General features: G+C 55.4%; 2 protein-coding genes across 4 annotated transcripts in view; both read left to right on the top strand.

The window, feature by feature from the left end:
- The first annotated feature begins 33 nt into the window (after positions 1-33).
- On the top strand, positions 34-10,121 carry ZC3HC1 (zinc finger C3HC-type containing 1). 2 transcript variants are annotated; one of them, XM_030014688.2, is made up of 10 exons: positions 34-393; positions 1,597-1,759; positions 1,940-2,090; positions 4,181-4,264; positions 4,822-4,949; positions 6,434-6,591; positions 7,442-7,667; positions 8,082-8,288; positions 8,500-8,709; positions 9,678-10,121. In XM_030014688.2, the coding sequence occupies exons 1-10, from the start codon at positions 272-274 to the stop codon at positions 9,744-9,746; spliced, it is 1,518 nt and encodes a 505-aa protein (XP_029870548.1). In that variant the 5' UTR covers positions 34-271; the 3' UTR covers positions 9,747-10,121. The 2 variants fall into 2 exon arrangements, with proteins under 2 accessions (XP_029870548.1, XP_029870549.1); XM_030014689.2 differs by having other exon boundaries at positions 35-393; positions 1,648-1,759.
- A 2,793-nt stretch (positions 10,122-12,914) lies between these two features.
- Positions 12,915-19,261, top strand: part of UBE2H (ubiquitin conjugating enzyme E2 H) — a 55,660-nt gene continuing 49,313 nt past the window's right edge. For both annotated transcript variants that reach the window (XM_030014695.1, XM_030014694.1), the window contains exon 1: positions 12,915-13,148. In XM_030014695.1, the coding sequence (XP_029870555.1) occupies positions 13,096-13,148 (53 nt within the window). In that variant the 5' untranslated portion in view covers positions 12,915-13,095. The remainder of the gene's footprint in view (positions 13,149-19,261) is intronic.

The raw sequence follows: 19,261 nt of genomic DNA, 5'->3' as shown, positions 1-19,261 counted from the left end.
GAGGGGCAGGCAGAAGCAATAGAGCGCCGAAAAGGGGAGGAAGGGGGGGTGTGGGTGTATGGAGCCCGGGGTTTGGGGAACCGGGGAGGGCCGCGGGGTTCCTCCAGCGGAGGCGGCAGCACCCCGTTAACCCTCCGTGGGGACGAGGAGGCCGTGTGGGAGTTGCGTAGGGTCATGGTCAGCTCCATAGCGGGACCGGAACGCTCCTACGCGGCTTCGTTTCCCGCCCCCCCTCCTCCCTCCCCGGGCCGTGACGGAGTGAGGGACCAAGATGGCGGCGCCCAGCGCCGGGGAGGCGGGGGGATCCCGTGGAAGGCCGCCCGCCGTCACCCCTCAGCAGATCCGCGACCTCATCGACGGTGGCATCGCCTCTGAGGGTGCCGGCCCCGACGGGTGAGGGGGAGCGGGGCTTGGGGGGGGTGGCTTCGCTGGCACCGGGCCTGAGGGGAGCGGGGTTGGGGGGGCGAGGGGGGGAGCAGCCCGGTCGTATGGCACCGCGGGGGGGGGAGGTTGGTGAGCTCTCGAAGTTATTTGGGGGGGTGCTGGGGAGACGCTGAAGGGTCCTGGGAGGCGACAGGAGTCGTTGGGGGGGGGGGGCTGGAGAGCGCTGGTAGGTATTGGGAGTTATTGTGGCGGAGGGGTACCGGGGAAAGAGGGTGCTGGGGTGTGCTGGGAGGGACTGGGAAGCACGTTGAGGGTGGGGGGCACTGGAAAGTGAGAGGCGCTGGGAGGCTGTACTGGTGGTCCTAAGGGGTACTGGGATTACTGGAGGGAAGAAGGGGCACTGGGAGGCAGTACTGGTGGCACTGGGAGTACTGGACAGACTAAGAAGCACGGGAAGGCAGTAGCGGAAACAGAGATACTGGGACACTGGGAGGCAGTAGGAGGCAGTAGCGGTGTACTCTGGGAGACAGTACTGGGGGGCACTGGGAGAGCAGGGGCAGGTAAGTGACCTGCAGAGTTCTGGTGTCCCTGCAGCCTGAGCAAGCTGAACTGGCCACGTACTGGGCCTCTGACCCGAAAAGTGTGCGGTCGCACCCTGGGGGTATACTGAGAGTCACAGGAGTTACTGGGGGGCACTGGGGAGTCTGGAACGCAGTTGGGGCATTGGATGCTGAGCTTTGCTGGTATCTGCTTAAAGCCAAGTAACCACGGTTGCTCTCAGAGGCACGATTCACCCTTGACCCAACCATCCCCGAATTTTGGGCCGTGGAGGAGTGTTGGGGAGAGGCTGAAGGGCAGCACTCACTGCAGGGCTGGTGTTCTGGGTGCCAGGAACGGGCATTCCAGATGCTGGGAGGTCAGATGCGTCCCTGACTTCAGAGACTTGCCGCAATCGTCGATCTGGTCTTGCCGGGCTCGGAGAACGAGCTCCTGTCTCCTACTTGTCACATCAAATCCCTGTTGGCCACTGCTGTCAGTCATCGTGAAATGTTTAATGTGCACCTTTGCTTGTTGCATTATATTTTTTAAATTGGTTTGTTAGTAACGTAATTAAAAGTCAGGGCTTAGGAGCTCTGGAGAAAGGGTTCTTGCAAGGGTAAGCCTGAAGGACAAGAGGTTAGAGGGCAATCTGTGCATTTTTTATTAATGAAATCTTTCCAGGACAGTGCAGATGCTTTGCTTGCTGACTTGCTGTTTCTTTAGGAAGGACATATCTGACTGGTCAGAATCAGCTAATGGATCTTTGCAAATGGATGCTCTCTCCTTGGAGTCTGCCAGCAAGGAAGCCTATTTCAGCAGAGTAGAAACATTCACCATATCCTTTCTGACACTGAGCTTCCAGCCATCCCCCACCCTGCTTTGCTGTCACCCTCCCTGTGGCTTCCACGCAGGCTCCGTCTTCTTGGAAGCTTTTCTTCTTCAGCCAAATAAACCTTGGCCAAAGCTTTTCCTGGTCAACCCATAATTTATTAGGTTTTATCCTTAATGTAAGCACCCGCTGAAGTGGGCTGGCAAACCCCGCGAGCTGTCTCCCCTGGTTTGCGCCAAGTACGGCTGGACCAACGTGGAGTGTGACATGCTGAAGTGCTCCAGCTGCCAGGCCTTCCTCTGTGTGAGCCTGCAGCTTGCGTTTGACTTCAACAAGTGTACGTATGCCGGCATCCAGCGGGTATAGGCGGTGGGCTGTAGGGTTTGGGGGTGTAAGTGCTTTGTTATGTACATAAATAACTTCCGTAGTCTTGTCCTGAGAGGTGCTGGGTGTTTGTTTCTGAAAATAAAGTGCGAGTCAGGTTTCGTTTAGTTTGTGAGAACATGGTCAAACTTCCTGCTTCTGTTGTCAGAGGTGGGTTAGAACAGAATAGTTGCAGTTGGAAGGGATTCACGACTGCCATCTAGTCCAACTGCTTGACCGTGTCAGGGCTGACCAAATATTAAATCATATTAAGGGCAATGTCCACATGCCTCTTAAACACTGCCAGGCATGGGGCATCGACCACCTCTCTAGGAAACCTGTTCCAGTGTGTGACCACCCTCTTGGTAAAGAAATGCTTCCTAATCTCAAGTCTGAGCTTCACCTGGTGCAGCTTTGAGCCATTCCCATGTGTCTTATCACAGGATCCTAGGGAGAAGAGATCAGCACCTCCCTCTCCACTTCCCTCCTCAGGAAGCTGTAGAGAGCATTGAGGTTGCCCCTTGTCCTCCTCTCCAGACTAGACAAATCCAGAGTCCTCAGCCACTCCTCACAGGACATGCCTTCCAGCCCTTTCACCAGCTTTGTTCCCCTCCTCTGGATGCATTCAAGTACCTTAACATCCTTTTTTAAATGTTGTTTTCCAACTGCTTGGTCTGCTGCCCTGATCCTCTATTCAGTTTTTCTAATGTGGGCTGTTGGTGATGGCTTGTCACGAGTCAGTCTGTTCAGGTGGTCACATTCTGTAATTTAATAAACTCTTCCACTGTCCTCTTTAAACTATTTGGACTACCAGCAATAAAACTCCCCTTCCTGTTGCCCTCGCTGAGCTCCCTGGTCAGGCCCAGCACCAGTTTCCTTCCCCTGCCTGCAGAGCATTGGCCGCTCCTGATGCTGTGAGGTGCAGGCAGGAGCAGTAATGGCTCCCGCCTCTCCTACATTGGACAACATGGGGCTGAGAGTGTGGCAGGAACACCAGCCTCTGCGGTGTGCTCGGCCCCATGGCCTGAGTGTCGCTTGTGAGCCACAGGATAGCGATGGCCTGTGCTTTATATGACCTGTCCAGACCTTTGCTTTTCCTTTACCTGCATCTGTCGTCTGCAGAAAGACGCTCATTACCTCACAAATAAGTGTCATCTCCACTTCTCAATTTTCTTGATTGCAAGTCCCTGCTCTTGTTATCTGGAAGGTAGCAGAGAGTGCAGCCCTGATGTCTGACAAATGCAGCACAGGTCATGTGTAATGGGGAGCTGCATGAGCATTTCCTTTTGGGTCACTCTGAATATTGACACCTGCTGTTTGTTCAGACTATCTTTGTTAAATAAACCTTGGCCTAATTATTCTGTTGGTAATTGCACTGGTTTAGGAAAACCTAAAATAATCAGAGGTTGGAAGAGGGGCTGGAAAAATAAACTGAAGAATAAATTATTTGGTTCTGAAAGGTGTGAATAAGTTAAATGAAGTACCAAATCTTTTTTTGGGAAGCTTGATTTCCAGACATGGCTGTGATTTGGCTCCTACAGCCAGAGCAGAGGAGTCAGGTGAGTTAGCTAGGGACTGGCAGCAGCCCAGGAGGTAAAACTGGCAAGAACAGGCAGTCACTGTGCCCGTGGTGGTTTGAGCTACATTTCCACTACATTGCTGTGCAGTGTGGCAGGCTCCCCTGCCCTGTGGTCACTGTGCCTGGGAATGGGAGGGGATTTTGGCTGCAGAGAGGTGGAACTACTCTGGTGATGCTTGCTGTTGTGGAGATAACCCCTTGAGCCAGTCTGCCTTTGCTGCTGTAGGAACTGCCGCTCTGTGATTGCCTGCAGGGAGGCTGGAGGTGCGGGAGCTCCTTTTGGTGGGGAGGGAGATGAGTCTGAGGTGAGAGCTTCGGGCTCTGCAAGCTACAGCCTCAGGTGGCATCCGCCACCCGAGCCATGCTGAATGGGAGGAACAGGGAAGCCCTCGTAGCCTGGTGCCTTCCTTTCCTGGTTTGGTTTTCCCAACCGTTCCCTGAGGAGGTGGCTCCACAGGGGAGTAGAATTGAGCTTTGCCTTGCAGATAAGGAGCGCTGCATAGAGCTGAAGAAGGCCTTGTGCACTGCTCATGAGAAGTTCTGCTTCTGGCCGGACAGCCCCTGCCCAGGTTGGTGTCTCAGAGCCCGGCTAGCGCACATGTCCAGCATTATTCTCTTTTTTTCTCCCTTTCTTTTACTGCTCTTGTCTCCTGTTGTAGGAACTGTGGTTTCTCTTCAAGTTCTCAAAGCTGGCAGCGTCATCACGGTCCCCTTTTTCCCTGTGGGGACAATGAAACACACAGTGGCGAAGCAGTGTTTTTGAGCAGCCTCAGCAAATAAATAACTGAGCCACGGCTGGAACCCCAAGCGAGGCTGTACCCAGCCTCTCTTAACCTTTGCATGCTTCTAGAGCAGTTAAAATGCTTTTCGGGTTGTAACTGGGAGGGGACAGGGGAGGCTGGATGACAGGTTGCTTAAAGGGCAATAGATCTCATCTTCAAAGCTGCGCTGCATGGGGAAGGGTGGTTGCAAAGGAAGAAGGCTGTGCTCAGCTTTTCTTTTAAAAGCCAAGAGACCGTTATGGGGAGGCCTTGGCTGGACTTATCTCCTCCCTTACCCTGCGGGATGAGGAGGCGCTGGGAAGGCTGGTGGCACGGCTCAGGCCTCCTGCATTTGCTTTCATCAGATCGCTTTGCCATGTTGCTGGTGGATGAGCCCAGAGCCCTTCTCCAGGACTTCCTGGACCGCTTTCAGAGCCTATGTCAGCTGGAGCTGCAGCTGCCCTCCCTCAGACCAGAAGACATGAAAAACATGGTGAGTTCCCATCTGCCCCCAAGATTGGGTACATTCAAGTCCCTAGTGACGATGCCGGGCACACCTGTGCTGTGCAACCCGGACCAAAACAGTTGCGAGATTAAAATCAGAGACTTCAGCTTGCATGTGTGAGTGGTCTGTCATCACCTTGGCTTTCTCCTTGGACATTCCCCACATGGTGGTTTCACCTAGTGTTTCTGAAAGTATGTAAAAGGAAGTTTGGAAAGGCTCATCTCCCGTGCAAGCCCTTGCCCAACACAGGCACAGCTGGCTCATGTCACCACAATGTTGCTGGTGGGAAGTGGGCTGTAGTGTCTGGTTCACACTCTGCACCTTTTCTGCTGTGCGTGGTGCTCTCTGGTGCCTGGCAGAAGTGATCCGGGGTCCCACCGACTCCTCTGGGAGCTCTCCCTGGCAGCTCCCACCCCTGTTCGTTACCTCCAAGTGCTCTGTGGGACGCAGCAGCCCGCAAAGAGCTCTAACAGGTGGCTGGGATTCCACTGGAGGCAGTCATTGCTCTAGGTGGGATCAGGAATTTGGGGAGCCAGAGGCTGCCCCAGAGCAGAGGTGTGGGCAGAGGCCTGTGAAGGTGAGGGAGCCCAGGGAGTGCAGTACAGGGGGCCCTCTCGTGCAAGGCAGTCGTGTGAGGAGGCTCAGCAGGCAGGAGGGAAGAGCAGGAGCTACGGCAGGGGAGGCTGGAGCGTAGCTGCAGCCAGGAGCAAGTGTGGGATTGCCTCCTCTTAGGGATCTGGCCAGGCCTCACTCTACTCCAGCCAAGTCTGGCTCGTTGGACACTCGCTCGCCAGGAAACAGATGGCTCTCGGCAGCAAGAAGCCGTGTGGGCACTGGGGAACTCTTCATCCATTCAGCAGAAATCTCAGAGGTGTTTTATGGTTGCCACTGGGCTGGCTGAACTGTGAAACCCAGCAGAGCCCCCCGAGAAGAGACAGCATAAAGCCAACGGATGTATCGCATCTCCACATCTAACTCTCCAGCTGTCCCACTAGCAGCGAGGTCTGGAGCCTGACTGGCAGCCTTCGGGGACTCTCTTTTCTCTATATGTCTCAACAATGGCCCCAGAAGCGCTCGCGGTTTGCCTGAGCACAGGCAAACGCAGCCCCTGCTGCCTCCCTGGGGTCGGAGGGACGGATGGGGACTGTTCAGGCTCGTGCTTGCTGTGAGCGGCAGAGCTGTGACCTGCTCTGCTGTCCTCACATGTGCTCGGGGGAGCAAACGGTGCTTGAACCGAGTCCACACAATGGGGACAGTCAGATGGGCACAAGGCAGCAGGATGCCATTGCTCTATGTGGCTTTTGCCTGTTAACCAGTGTAGAAGTGCTGAGGGTGCTAGCTCGTGCACCCAGCCCTTTTGGGGAGCGAGGAAGGGTTTTTTCTCCATTTAGGATGTGGTTTGTGAGTAGAAGCAGTGTATTTTATCAGACTGCCTCTGACTGCCAGCTCTGCCATCTTTCTCTGTCCCGCAGTCCCTGACAGAGGAGAAGATCAGTCTGCTCCTCCAGCTGATTGGGGAGGAACTAGAGCACAAAACGGAGGGAGAGAAACCACCGTTGAAGTTTGCAACGGAAATCCTGCAAGTGCACGTTCCTGCCTGCATCCTGGCTCTGTGTGGCTGGACTTGCAGGTGGGTAGTGGTGTAGCTGATACTGAAGTGTCTGCCGCACTTTGTGGTTGCTGGTGAATCCTGTCGGAGGCTGGAGGAATGCGGATGTCCTTCCTGTGAAATGTTCAGTATCCTCTATTTCACTATTTTATTATCTCCAGCCGTTAAAATTGACAGACTTCCAGAAACCCCAGTGCAAAGCTACCTAATCTAAAATAGATGTCTCCCTGAGATGGCAAAGAGTCTGAAACAACTGAGCTGTCGGTTGCCCTGCTTATTGCTGATTTAGATGTTGAAGTCAATCCCTGAAATGTTATCCTCAGTAGCACTTTTATTGCTCGTCAGGCCTGCGGGAAGGGAGGGAAGATTCGTGACCTGAAGGTTCGTGGCTTCCCAAAGCCTGTGCTGTGAGCTGAACAGCCATGCTGTTTGTGCCTGAGGCAGCTTGCTGAAGGTGAAGTGATCTCTTATGATGCAGGCTGGAAAAAGGTTTACGGTGAGGAAGAGTGGAGCTGCCGCTGTGGCTGGGCAGTTCATGGGCTGAGGATGGGGACACTTGGCTGATATGCCATAACTGAGTGTGCTCCTGCTTCGTGGCAAGCCAAAATGTAACCGAGCCAGTTTAAATCAATGCTATAGATGGGTTTTAATGGACTTGTTTTACTTCTTAGCACACAGGCCTACAAAAAGAGTAAGTCTGTACCTCAGCGCCAGGGTGCTGATGTCTTGAAACGTGCTGGCTCAGGTACCTGTGACTGAGACCATTCCGGTGCTCTGCCAAATACCTGCATCTGTTCTGAAAGCTGCGATTTTGGGGAATGGCCCAGGCTTATCCATGACCTTCTCTCGTGACTTGGCTCTGTCCCTACAGTGCTGCATCTGGCTCTGTGCACCTCTCGGTCATCAGCTGCTCCCGCTGCATGAGGAAGGTGGGACTGTGGGGCTTTCACCAGCTGGAGTCTGCGGGGCCAGAGCTGGACTCCTGCGGCCCGAGCAGCGTATCACCGGCACCCGCCGAGCGCTTCCCGCTCATGCCCACGTCTCCACGCAGGATGCTTACGCGGAGCCAAGACACACTCTCTCCAGGCTCTGAGCAGGTATGGCCCAGCTCAGCCAGCCCATGAGCTCAGGATGTCTGGGTGATACAGGGGAACACAGGAGTTGAGACTACTGTAGTTTGGGTGTCCACTGCCTTTTACCTTGAAAGAGGCTCATTTTGGTGCTGTGTCTCCAGCTGTAGGCAACGTCCAACAGAAGTGGGTTGCTGCTGCTTTTGCCCTTGCCCTCTGCAGCTCTCCCCCCAAATCAGGGGGCTGTCTTCACCCATGTCCAACTAGACACTTCTGAGATGCTCCTGGTGTGTAGGGAAGGTGGCATGGCTCCTGCCAGGACGGCTGAGAGGCTTTGATGTCTTGTTTGAACTGGCCAGGGCCCCCCTGTCCCCTTCAGGCAGAGGACATGCTGGTGACCAGAGAAACTCTATTAATTCCTTGTTCTTTCCCCACTGGCAGCACGAGAAGAGCCTGTCCCCAGCAATCCCTCGCCCGCGGGGTTGGGACTCTCCCATCCCCACGGACCGGAGTGAGGTGGAGGTGGCCAGCCCCACTCTGAGGAGCCGTCCTGTCACCCGCAGCATGGGCCAGGGGGAAAACATGGAGGTGCCATCCAGTCCTCTTCGCAAAGCCAAGCGGACACGGCTCTGCTCTTCCAGCAGCTCGGTGAGTGACCTGGGTGCAGGTGCAGGGAGAGACTGGGTGGGGAGGAGAGGGATCTGGGCAGGGTACTCCTGATCCAGGGACCAGCATTGTCCCTGTAGCCAGCTCAGGGCTGATGTTTAGGCATGGAGAGGGTTTTATCATCTCACTGGAGTCTGTTTTAAACCATGCTGTGTTGCTGTCCTCCTTCACTGTCCCCTCCTCCCCTACCCAGGACACTTCTTTGAGGAGCTTCTTTGACCCCAGCTCTCAGCATCGCGACTGGTGTCCCTGGGTCAACACAGTGGAGGGAGGGGAAGCCCTGGAAGATACCGCGACCCAGACGGAGAAGGAGCCTGCAAAGGCAGAGCCAGGCTGGCGAGTGGTACTGAACACACTCCTTGCCACCAGAAAGTGTGACAGAGTGCCTGAGACGGAGCCTGTGGTGAGCCTTGCGGGATCCCCAGCCCCAAACCCAAGCACCCAAAACACTGCTTGGCCCGGCCTTGCCCAGGGCTGAAAGTCTGTGGGCAGAATTTGGGGTAGATGGGCTTCGTTTGGGCTTAATGCAAACCCAGCTGGGTGGCAAGGACCAAGCGTGTGTCTGCAGAGTCTCAGCTTCCCCTCCGGCTGTGCTGACAGCCTCTCGGCCAGGTCTCATCTATTACAACGATGTGTTGTGCGCAGATCTGCTCAAGGGCTGCTATAAATAACAGCCTTTCCCAAGCGGCTCAGCACTGCCCAAGATCCAGTTTCATTTTATGTCCCGACAGAGAGCTCCCGACCCTCTCTGCAGACATCCTAGTTGCCGGCTCCTGCGGCCACCAGCCCCAGACTGTTGGAGGGGTGGGTTTGCTGAGCCAGGGGAGCGGAGCTGAGGTCACAACCCCTCTCCCTGAGCCGCTGTGGAGCAGCCAGTACCTGCTCCTGCCTCCCTGGGCCCCACTATCCTCCTGGATTCCTCCTGCCAGCTCCCCCCTGCTTTGCTTGGAGCTGAGCTGCAGGGACTGGTGGAGCAGTCCTGCTTCAGCATTTGTCTTGGGGACTTTGTGTGAGCTGTGTCCCCAACAGGCTGGTCCCTTCTGGCTGTGCCATGTGCCGGGAAAGTGCCGGCTGGTCCTCTGGGACCAGACACAAGTCAGAGGCGTGAGACCCAGCTGGAGCAGGGAATGGTTGGAGTCCTGTCCTGCTGCTTGCTTGCAGTCACCTTGCTCTTCTCCCCTCCGGTTCTGGTAAATAGGGCTAACAAAGAAGAGGAGCAAATTGGTGTCTTGGCAACCAATTAGGATATTTCAGATGGGTATTTTTTGCTGCAGTTTCTGCTCATGTGCTTTGTAGGCAGGTCAGTGGCAGTTGCAGGTCCTGTTGCGGTGCCTTAACCTCTGGTTGTCGCTTTGCTCCCCTCTCTCGCAGAGTCTCTCGGTGAAGTCCTGCAAGGTGTTCCGCATTTTCCGGCAATGGGAGAGCATGAATTCCTCCTGAATGGGCCACTGCCTCTGGGAACTGGGCATCGCATCAGTCCGGCAGAGATCCGCTTTGCAGTTGCTCCCACGGCAGCTCCGTGCCCTGGGGAGGGGATGCCGAGGAGGCTCCATGCCAAACGCAGCCCCCAGCAGCCGCTGGGACCCCCTCCTCCCTGACTGCCTTCCTTGAAGCCCCCTGCCTTCACAAATTGCTGCTGTAGCCCTTGGCCCCAAGGGTTTTGACAGCCCTGTCTGGAGCTGGGACATGCCGTGGGCACGTGGGGTGAACAAGGAGACGTGGTCGCCTCGCAAGGGTGACTATCTTGTCCAGCTGTGACCTGCCACCAGCAGCACAGGGAAGTGTCGCCAGGTGGGAATAAACATTTCACTTTTTTTTTTTTTTTTTTTTTTTTTTTTTTTCTCCTTACTGCTGGTACGGTGCTTCTTCCTGGGGTGGGACGAGCTCTGGACCTAGCATGTGGCTGCTGTATCCCTCAGGATGCTTGTCTTTGTGGGGTTAGTGTCCGGCTGCCTCCCTCTCCTGTTTCCCACTCCCCGTTTTGCTGTCTTCCCTGCCTGATGCGGGCTCTTTGCCATTGCCTCAGCCCCCCGTACACACATACATACCCCTGGCCTCGTACCCCTATGCCTGCCAGCATCTGCTGTGGCAATGAGCTGCCCGAAGCAGATTTAGTTGAGGGCTGATAGCTTCCCCGAGGTGATAAATCACTTGGGCCGGAGTGCAGGGGAGGCGGGGTTGCAGCCAAAACCCGGGAAGAGGTGGGTTAAGGCAGAGGCCGACTTGTCCCTGTGGAAGGGGGAGAAGAAGCCAAGAAGAGAGACCCTGATCTGTTGTCTCCATCCTTGAGGATGTTGGGGAAGGGGCTTTGGGGAGGGCTGGACCTCCTCACCCCAGGTCTGCTGCAGTCACATGCACATGGGTGAAGGCACAGGGAGATGTAATTCCCTTTTTTGGGGGCAGGGGAGCAAAGGAACTCCCTTTGGAGGAGGAGCCTCTGCCTTGGTTTCCCCAGCACCAGCTCTGGGGTTTCTTCTGCGTCTCATCTTGCCCCATCCCCTTTGGGGCATTTTCTGGCCACCCTGTGCCTGGGAAGGCAGAGGCTGCCTTGGTCAGGGCTGATCCCTGCTCTCGCTGAACCCCAAAACTTGCGGGTGCACCTGACCACCTGGGGGGCTTCTTCTGGGAGACACCCTTTACTTGCCAGCTTCTTGGGTGGGTGCTGGCAGGAAACCCCCTGTGGAGCAACAGGGCTTGAGTTTGGGTAGGTCACCTTCCTTTCCTAAGAGGGTCCTAATTGTGTGGCCTTAACGAGGAGCTGCTTTACCCCATGGCGATGCTGGGCTGGGACTTGGGGTGGAGATGGGGGTGTCAACTCCCCCCCCCACCCCATACCCTGGGTACCCCCAGCCCCAAAAAGGTGAGGATGGGCTGGGCATTGGCTGGGCTCTGCAGCGGGGCATGGAGGAGCCCCTTCCCCAGCTGCGTGGACCCACAGATCCCCTTGTCCCTACCAGCCCCCCCGCCATGGTTCCCCCTGGCTCCCCTCATCCCCCCATAGCTCCCTGCACTCCTTATAGCTCCCCACATCTTGCTATGGGTCCCTGTAGCTCCCCTGCTCCTCAGAACTCCTTTGGCTCCCCATGGCTCCCCCATTTCCAATGGTTTTCCCGCAACTCCCCATGTTTCCCCCTACTTCCCACATCTCCCCTATTCCCCATGGCTTCCGACACCCCCCTTGCCCTCTCCCTCCCCTCATCTCCACTTTGTCTGCCCGTCCCCACCATGGTCAGGGAACCACCCCACAAACCATGGGGTGCACCCATGGCAGGGACAACAATGTTGTCTTGCTAAGGCCAGCCACCGCCCCTGCACCTCAATTTTTAGACCCAAGAGGGCTCAGAGGGGCCCCCCCAAATCCCCTGTGCACCCACATACAAGGGTCTGGGTGCTGCAAGGGTGGTCTTAAGGCATCCCAAAAGGGACAGGATGCTATCGTAGTCCCTGTTACCCTGAAATTATCCCTGTCACAAAACTATGGTATTACACAGATGAAATACTACAAGGATTTAATGAAATAAGAGAAAAGCCTGCTTTTCCCCTTCCTGTTCTCCCAGTCGCTTGGAACTGGTCAGGGACCATTGAGGTTGGGGAAATGGGAGACCCTCCATCCCATTGTCTCCGGTTGCTCTGCTCAATATAATCCTCTTCCCCTTTGCCCCCACCCCCAAATTCTCCCCAGCGTAGCTCGCCCGGAGTGTGGATCCGACCCCCCTCGGTGCGTTACCTTCTGCTCCAGCCCGACTCGGGGCTCGAGGGGTGCATTGGGGCATTAAATGGAGATCCCCCCCCCCCGCCACGCACACACCTGTGGGGTGAGGTTACCCATTTGCATCGGACTTTTTGGGTTTCGTCGGCTGCATCTCCTCCCTGCGCGGGGAGGAAGCGTTGGGGCAAATTTTTTGGGTTGATGCCGGGGTCAGGAATGCGGGATGTCCGCTCCGGGTGTGGAGTTGCCACGCCAGAGCCCCGCCGGCTTGAGAGACACCCATTATCGCCATCGTCACGCGCCCCGCTGTCACCTCCGGGGCGCTGGCGGGTGCCTCCCCCCTCCGGTTGGGTAAACTGAGGCACCGGGAAATGCTTTGCCGGTGTCGCACCGGAAAGCCGGTGCAGTGACTCGTGCTTGTGAGGCCTGGCCCGGTTTGTAATCGTGGGGGGGGGGGGGGGGGGGGGGCGTTTGGGTTCAATGGTGTGGCTTCTCCCAGGTGACGCTGGCCACCTCACTTTGACGTCGTGGGGCTGGGGGGGGGACGACGACGACACACCTGCGCTGCGTCCCCTGCGGGGTCTCGAACCCGCGTTCCCTCCGACTCTCTCCTTCCCCTCACTACAACTCCCGGCGTACCGCAGCGGGGGGGGGGGGGGGGGCGGGGCCGGCGCGGCGTTTGCCGGCGCAACCAATGGCGACGGTGAAGGGGCGGTGAGGTCACTGCGGGTGACGTCAGGGGTCCAGAGAGAGGCTCCGGCAGAGGCGACCGGAGCGGGGCTCGCGGCTGAGGGAGCGCGAGGCGGCGGCGGCGGAGCGGGGCGGAGGAGGAGGAGGAGGAGGAGGGAGGAAGAAGGAGAAGGAGAAGGAGAAGGAGGGGGGGAGGAGCAAAGAGGAGGGAGGGGGCGGCAGCGACAGCAGCAGCGGCGGCGGCGGCGGCGGCGGGGGGGGGTCCCAGCGGCTCGGAGCCCGGCGCCCCCCCGCTCCCCTCGGTGCCGGGCGTCCCCGGTCGTCGTCGGTAGCGGCGGCGGCGGTGGCGCTGACAACCCGCCCGGAGCACCGGGGGCGGCCGCGGCCACCATGTCCTCCCCCAGCCCGGGCAAGAGGCGGATGGACACCGACGTGGTCAAGCTGTATCCTTCCCGCACCAACCCACCCCCCGCTAACTCTCCCCTCCGCCGGCAGGCCCGGGGCGGGGGGGGCGAGCCCGCCTCCTCGGCCGGGCCTGCACCGGGGGGGGGAAGGCATCGGGGACCCCCCCCCCGGGCAGCGCCCCTTTCTGAGGCCGGGCCTAGGCCTCTCCCTAGAGCTGGGGGTTGGACCTGCTCCCCCCCCCTCCGTGGGGTGAGGGCCCCCCCCCCCTTACCGGGGGCGAGGCCTAACCTTCCCCCCCCAGCTCCACTCTTCCCTTATTTTGAGGGGTGTTTAGCCCCCTCTGTGGCTTGACAGCCACCGGCTGGGGTGCCCTGGGGGTGTCCCTGCAGGTAACACCCCCCCCCCCCTTGGTGAAGGGCCCCCCCTCCCTTTAGCCTGGGTGCCCTGCACCCCCCCCCTTTCCTGCCCTGGCCTGCGGCCCAGCTGCCGGGGGAGGGCGAGGAAGGGGAGAGCAGCCCCAGAAGCCACAGCCCAAAGAAAGGCTTTTGTGGTGTTTATTATTATTTACTCCCTGATTTCAGCCTGCGGTTCACGAAGCTTCTGGTGCCGGCTTAGGGATTTAATTTGGGGGGGGAGCAGGGTGTCCTCCCCCCCCCCCCCCCGGGGACTGGCTCGCAGCAGACCCGTGGCTGGGTGAACTGGGGGGTGGGTGAAGGGTGCCAGGGCCCACAGCCCGTCTCGCAAGAGGTCCCGTTTATGTAACGCTCCAGGTTGGGCTAGGCTTTATTATTTTTATTTCCCCCCCTCGCCGTTCCGTGATAAATCTGTTTATATTTTTCCACCTTATTTTTATTCTTGGCCTTTTACAGGATGGTAATTCCTTTTTTCTCTCTGTCTGGAGTGTGGGTGGCATTGAAAAATATCATTGGGAATTTGGTTCTAGGATTGTTTTATTAATAGTTTTTGTTTACAAGGTGGCTGTGTGTGCCGGGAGGGGGTAGAAATGACAAGAGTGGCTGAAATGTTTTTCAGCTCTGTTGACTGAACGTGCCTGACCTCCCTCAGCACGACTCAGGTCTGGTGGCTCTAACTTGGTGGTGTCGAGGGATCGAGAAATGGGTCTGATTTAGTTTCCAGAGAGAGATAAACAAACTTACTTGGATTTGGTGGGGTTTTTTGGAGGGGGGGGGGGGGGAGGAGCAGCACCAGTCTTGTTTGTGGCGTGAGGGTGGCTTATCGAAGGAAACTTCTGTTTGACGTTCAGCCTGCGTGTTTCTCTCTGCAAAGCTGCTCTTCGTATATTTTTCGCCTTGTTTTTAAGCAAATAGGAAATGACTACCGATCATGCTTGAATCGGAGCTATTTTTATCTGGGGGTTTAAAGTTACACACATGTCATACTCTGCCGAACGCCAATTGCGATCGATGCTTAATCGCACCGGGAGGAGGGTCAGGAATTCCAGCTGTTTATGGGGGGGGGGGGGGGGGGGGGGTATAAAATCTTTCTTAGGGATAGTCTGGAAAGAGGTCTGGGCCAGAGAGGGGCCGAGGCCCAACCTGATCTGCTGCTCTCCTTTCCCTTTCCCCTCCCCCTCTCTTTTTTTCTTTTTTTTTTTTTTTTTCCTCCCCCTTTTTGTTCGATTCATAGCCAGCATCTCCAGCGATCGCAGCATTTTAGGAGACAAAGAGCAGGTTTTCCTGAAGTGGTTCCCCTCACTCTGTATTTCTAGCGGCGGCCGGGCTGTGCGGTGGTAGGTAGAAAGCCCCGAATATCTGGCATTCCTCCCGACACTGGGTAGTTTCCGCTCCGTTCACTTTCTCCCCCCTGACAAAAGAAACCCAAGGCTTTTCCAAAAGCGATGCTCTTGTTATTGTCGGCGCAGCCTTCCCGGTGTCTTGAGGGGTGAGGGTTAGAGCGGTCGGTCTCCTGCAGACAACAAACTTAGGAAGTTGGATGTGTCAGATGACTCTCCTCACCACTCCTCCCTCCCCAGCCTTTTTTTGTTTGTCTGCCTGACTTGCCTCGCCTGCCCGGGGTGAGCGCAGCTGGCTAGGCCCAGGCTCCTGAGACGCTTCCCTGGGGAATCTTCTTCTCTGAAAGCTGATCGGAAATAAGGGTCTGGTTTGAGACGTGGGAGCGAGGAGGGTCTTGGTGGTGACCAAAGGAGAGAGGGCTTGTCTGAAGGAATGTACTTGAAGGCTGCTCCTCCCCAGAGCTCCAGGGTTTTGTTGTTGTGTTGTGTTTTCTTTTTTTTTTTTTTCCCCTTTTTGCTGCCATTTTCATTACAGTTTCCCTTTTCAGCCCCTTTTCGTGTCTCTGATGGAGAATAATGGCACGGATTTATGGCCTGCCAAGAGCTACCTTTTTGAGTAGGGAGGGGGTGATGGCCAGAGTGAATAACGCTGCTGCCTTCTCCTGCTCTGACAGGTTTAGGAGCTGAGTGGGGTCTTTTTATTATTCCTATTTTCAATCCTAACACGTCCGTGTCCTTTTGTGGATGTCTCTTTGTGAGCAGGGAAAGGGAGAGGTTGCTCGGCTCTCTGGGGCTGGAGGGAGGGCAGAGCTCTGTGTGTGCGCGTTAATGTGTCGAACTGATGTTTAATAATCGCCTGGACGATTATGTGCTGAAACTCTGAGTCACTCATTGTTTCTCTATGGATCGCGCTCGCAACGTTGTGCAAACGCTGGGGAAGGGCCTGCAGCGGGGAGCCACGCTGCCTTCCTCCCCTCTTGGGGGGCTGCTGCCCCCCACCACGCTCGCTGAAGTTTCCCGCGTGACCCGTGTACCCGCAGAGGTGGGGGGGGGCACTGACTGCGCCCCACCTGCGAGCACGGCTTTGCAGGAAGGCTCCGTGCCCCCCAAAACGCCTCGGGGACCCGCTCGCCGGTGGCTTGGACGCGCAGGGGTATCCCACAGGCCTGTCGGGAAACGCTCGAGGCCAGGCTTCTCCAGGTAGCCCCCAGCCCAGACATCCCCACCCCGGGGACTTTGGGGTGCCAGAACTGGGGGTGGCGGGGGGGGAATTCCATCCGCCGTTTCCCCCAGCTTTCGGGCGAGCTGCCGGCCTTGGAGCCGTGTTTGCAGGCAAGAGGCCTCGGGCAGAGCTCGCAACTCCGCGGATTGGCTGCTCTGTTACTACCCGGAAACCGGGGCCGGGGCGGAGCGAGCCAGCAGCTGATGGGGTGCCCCAGCCCTGGTGTTTACACCCACGGGGGAATGCACCCCAGCACCCCACAGCCCCCCCCAACGCCACCACCCAAGACCGTGGGGCGGTTGGCCGCCGGCTGCGGCGGTTCCGAGCCGGGGTTTATTGTTCTGCGCCGGGGGAGCAACACGGGCGCTCCAGGGCGAGCTGTTCGCAGCCTCCCCTTGGACGGGAGTTTATTTTGTGCTGATTTATTTTCCTCCTTTTGTGGATAGATGCTCCTGGCTGGGTTGTAGTCCCCGAGCTCTATTTTTAAGCATCAGAGCTGGAAAAGGGAAGTGTCACCCTGTTCTGTGCATGAAAGGAATTATAAATAGTGCCCAGCTTCATTTGAATCTCCCTGTTCTGACCAGTTTACAGAGCTGAACGTTTGTAACGCGTGTCCGAGCTACCGGGGAGCATAATACGCGGAGCGTTGCACTCCCTTCTAATTTTAGGCTCGTCCTGAGTCAAGGAGAATAAAGGTACAAAGCTCCTTAGTTTACCTGCGGAGTATTTTGTAATTGCAAAACTCCCCATGTTTGCTCCACTGAGATCGGCTGAGGCAAAGGGTAGGACACAGTTTACATTTGGGATAAATTCCTTTTTATGTTCATTATAGGCTTACACCGCACTTATCATCCTACTTGAACACCTTCCAAGAGTTGCGTTGAGCAATACGACGGTCACGTGGCTTTGTTCTCTTTGGCCTGTCCCCAGGGGAAGAGCATGTGTGCTGGAATGTCTTGTTTTGGTAGGGTTTGGTGGTGTTTTGTTGTTGATTTTTTTTTTTTTTAAGGATAGACATTTCTGGAAACTTTTACAAGTCGGAATGTAAATTTTCAAATGTCATGCTATACTTCTTTCTGCTCTACTTCTGGGGCTCCGTTTTAATGAGGTCTCCAGGGATGAAGGTAATCGCATGGTGGTACTTCAAAACGCACAAAGATGTGGCAACGGCCCCGTTTCAGAACTGGGAGAGCCCCCCTTCCCCCAAAGCAGTCAGAAATGCTGGCACAGGTTGTGGCTTATAAATAAAATCCAGTTAAATGCAGCTCAGAATGTATAGTGCTACCTGCCGTTAGAAGAACTTTAAATCCACAGATTGTTCTGCCAACGCCAAACCAACTAGAGGAAAAAAATAAATAAATCATCTTTGTTGCCTAAATGACAACTTTCAAGGGTGTCATCTTGCTGCTTTTAGAGCTGAATGTGGCGTCTTTGCTGGCGGCTGGATTTTTTTCCCCCGAAAGGACGGGCTCTTGGCTGGAACTGTAAGTTCACTCTTCCATTGTTGCCTTGTCAGTTTGATTGCGGAGGCTATTGAAGCTCGGGCTTGTCGAACAGACCTGAAAGCGCAGTGCACCTGCTTAATCATATAATTACGATGGTCATTGAGATTAAGCTGTAGAATATGAATTTGGTTAAGATGGCTTGGAGCAGAGTGCCTGTTCTAGCTTGACATTCCGGCCCTATTTAAAATAAGAAAAATAAAGCCTTTGTATTGCTCTGCATTGGGGTAATTTTAACTATTTCTCCATCTCATTCCCCAGACTCTGAGCGGTGATTTTGGTATTCTGAATAGTATGGCAGTCGTCTTTAGGATTATGCTTATGGTACCCAGTTCTTAAGACTAAACTGGTATTAGATTACTAAACGCTGATCAAACAAATTGTGGAGGCTGTTTCTTTGTAGTAACAGTTTTAAAAAAAAAAAGTGCATGCAGGATTTCAGTAAAACAAGTGGCTTGCCTTGTAAAATGGTGTCCCTGCTCTCCTTTCTGCTGCTCTGCCTAGAAGGGTGTGCTTGATATTTCTTCTGTCTTTTCTAGTGAAGCTATACTGTGATCTAGGCAGGCTTGGATTTGTAGTAGGTGATTGTTTTTAAGTGTCATCATGACTATCTTACAATCCCGGCAAGCTTTTGGAAATGCGTCTCGCTGAGTGCACTCCCACGTGTTCAACATTTCTTAGCAGCAGCAGCCAATAACGTTAGCTTCGCGCATGGCTGCGAATCTTGCAAACCCTTTAAAGTCTTAATATGTAGGATTAAGGAGAAGATGCCCCCTGATGAGGCTCTGTATTGTTTCATTTGCCAGGGAAATACTACATTTAATCTTCATGTAAGTACAGCTTGTGTTTTGTCCTTGCGTTATTGCTGTGCACTGGCATTAAAATTATGTTCTTTTTTTAAAAACATAAAAACCAATCTTATGAAAAGCTTGTAAGCAAAGCCTTGAGGTTGCTGGATGCTTGCTTTGTTGATACCCGAGTGGCAAGCAGGAGGAGCTGACCCATGTTGTGCTGCTGCCTTCCTCTCTTGAGCTCATGGAAAGCAGAGGTGTGCTCTTTCAGAGTGTTTTCTTATTTTGCTTTTAGAATAACATTAATTAATTGCTCCTTCAAATACATGCTTAATTGCTGTCTTACCTTGTGCCTACCTCTTGCACCTGGAGCAGGTTGAGCAGACTGTTAATCTGGAAGCCGAGGGAGTAAATCCTGCAAGGTGCCGAGCTTCTCCTTCGGAGGTTTGGGCGCGCGCGGAGCTCACACCTTGCCGCTGGATTGCTCTGGGATGAAGGTGGTGGCAGCTCGCTCCTTGGAGGTTCCAGGTTTGCTGCCTCCGAACGCCGGTAGCGAGGTGTGATGCCTGAGGGCAGAGGTGGTGGTTGGCAGTCCTGACCTCCTCCCGAAGGGGCAGCTCCCTGCACAGGCTTTCACTTCTTGGGCAGGGTCCCGGTCTTGGACCCCTCTGCCCTTCCCTGTCCTGTATCCTGTTGCAAGCAAAAGCAAAGGAGTGCTTAAATTGAGAGTCCTTAAGACTTTTTCTCCTCGACTGTTTTCTTACATTTTTTTTCTTCAAGCAAGGTAAAGCAGCAGGAGTTCAGCTGTTCGGAAGGGTGCATCTGAAACCACCCCAGCTTAGAGCGATTGCTGGTTGCAGTATAACTTAATGTTGTCAGCACC

This window comes from Aquila chrysaetos, chromosome 5 (genome assembly GCF_900496995.4).
Source record: "Aquila chrysaetos chrysaetos chromosome 5, bAquChr1.4, whole genome shotgun sequence".
Classification (NCBI taxonomy): Eukaryota; Metazoa; Chordata; class Aves; order Accipitriformes; family Accipitridae; genus Aquila; species Aquila chrysaetos.
This window is presented reverse-complemented; position numbering and strand designations above follow the sequence as displayed.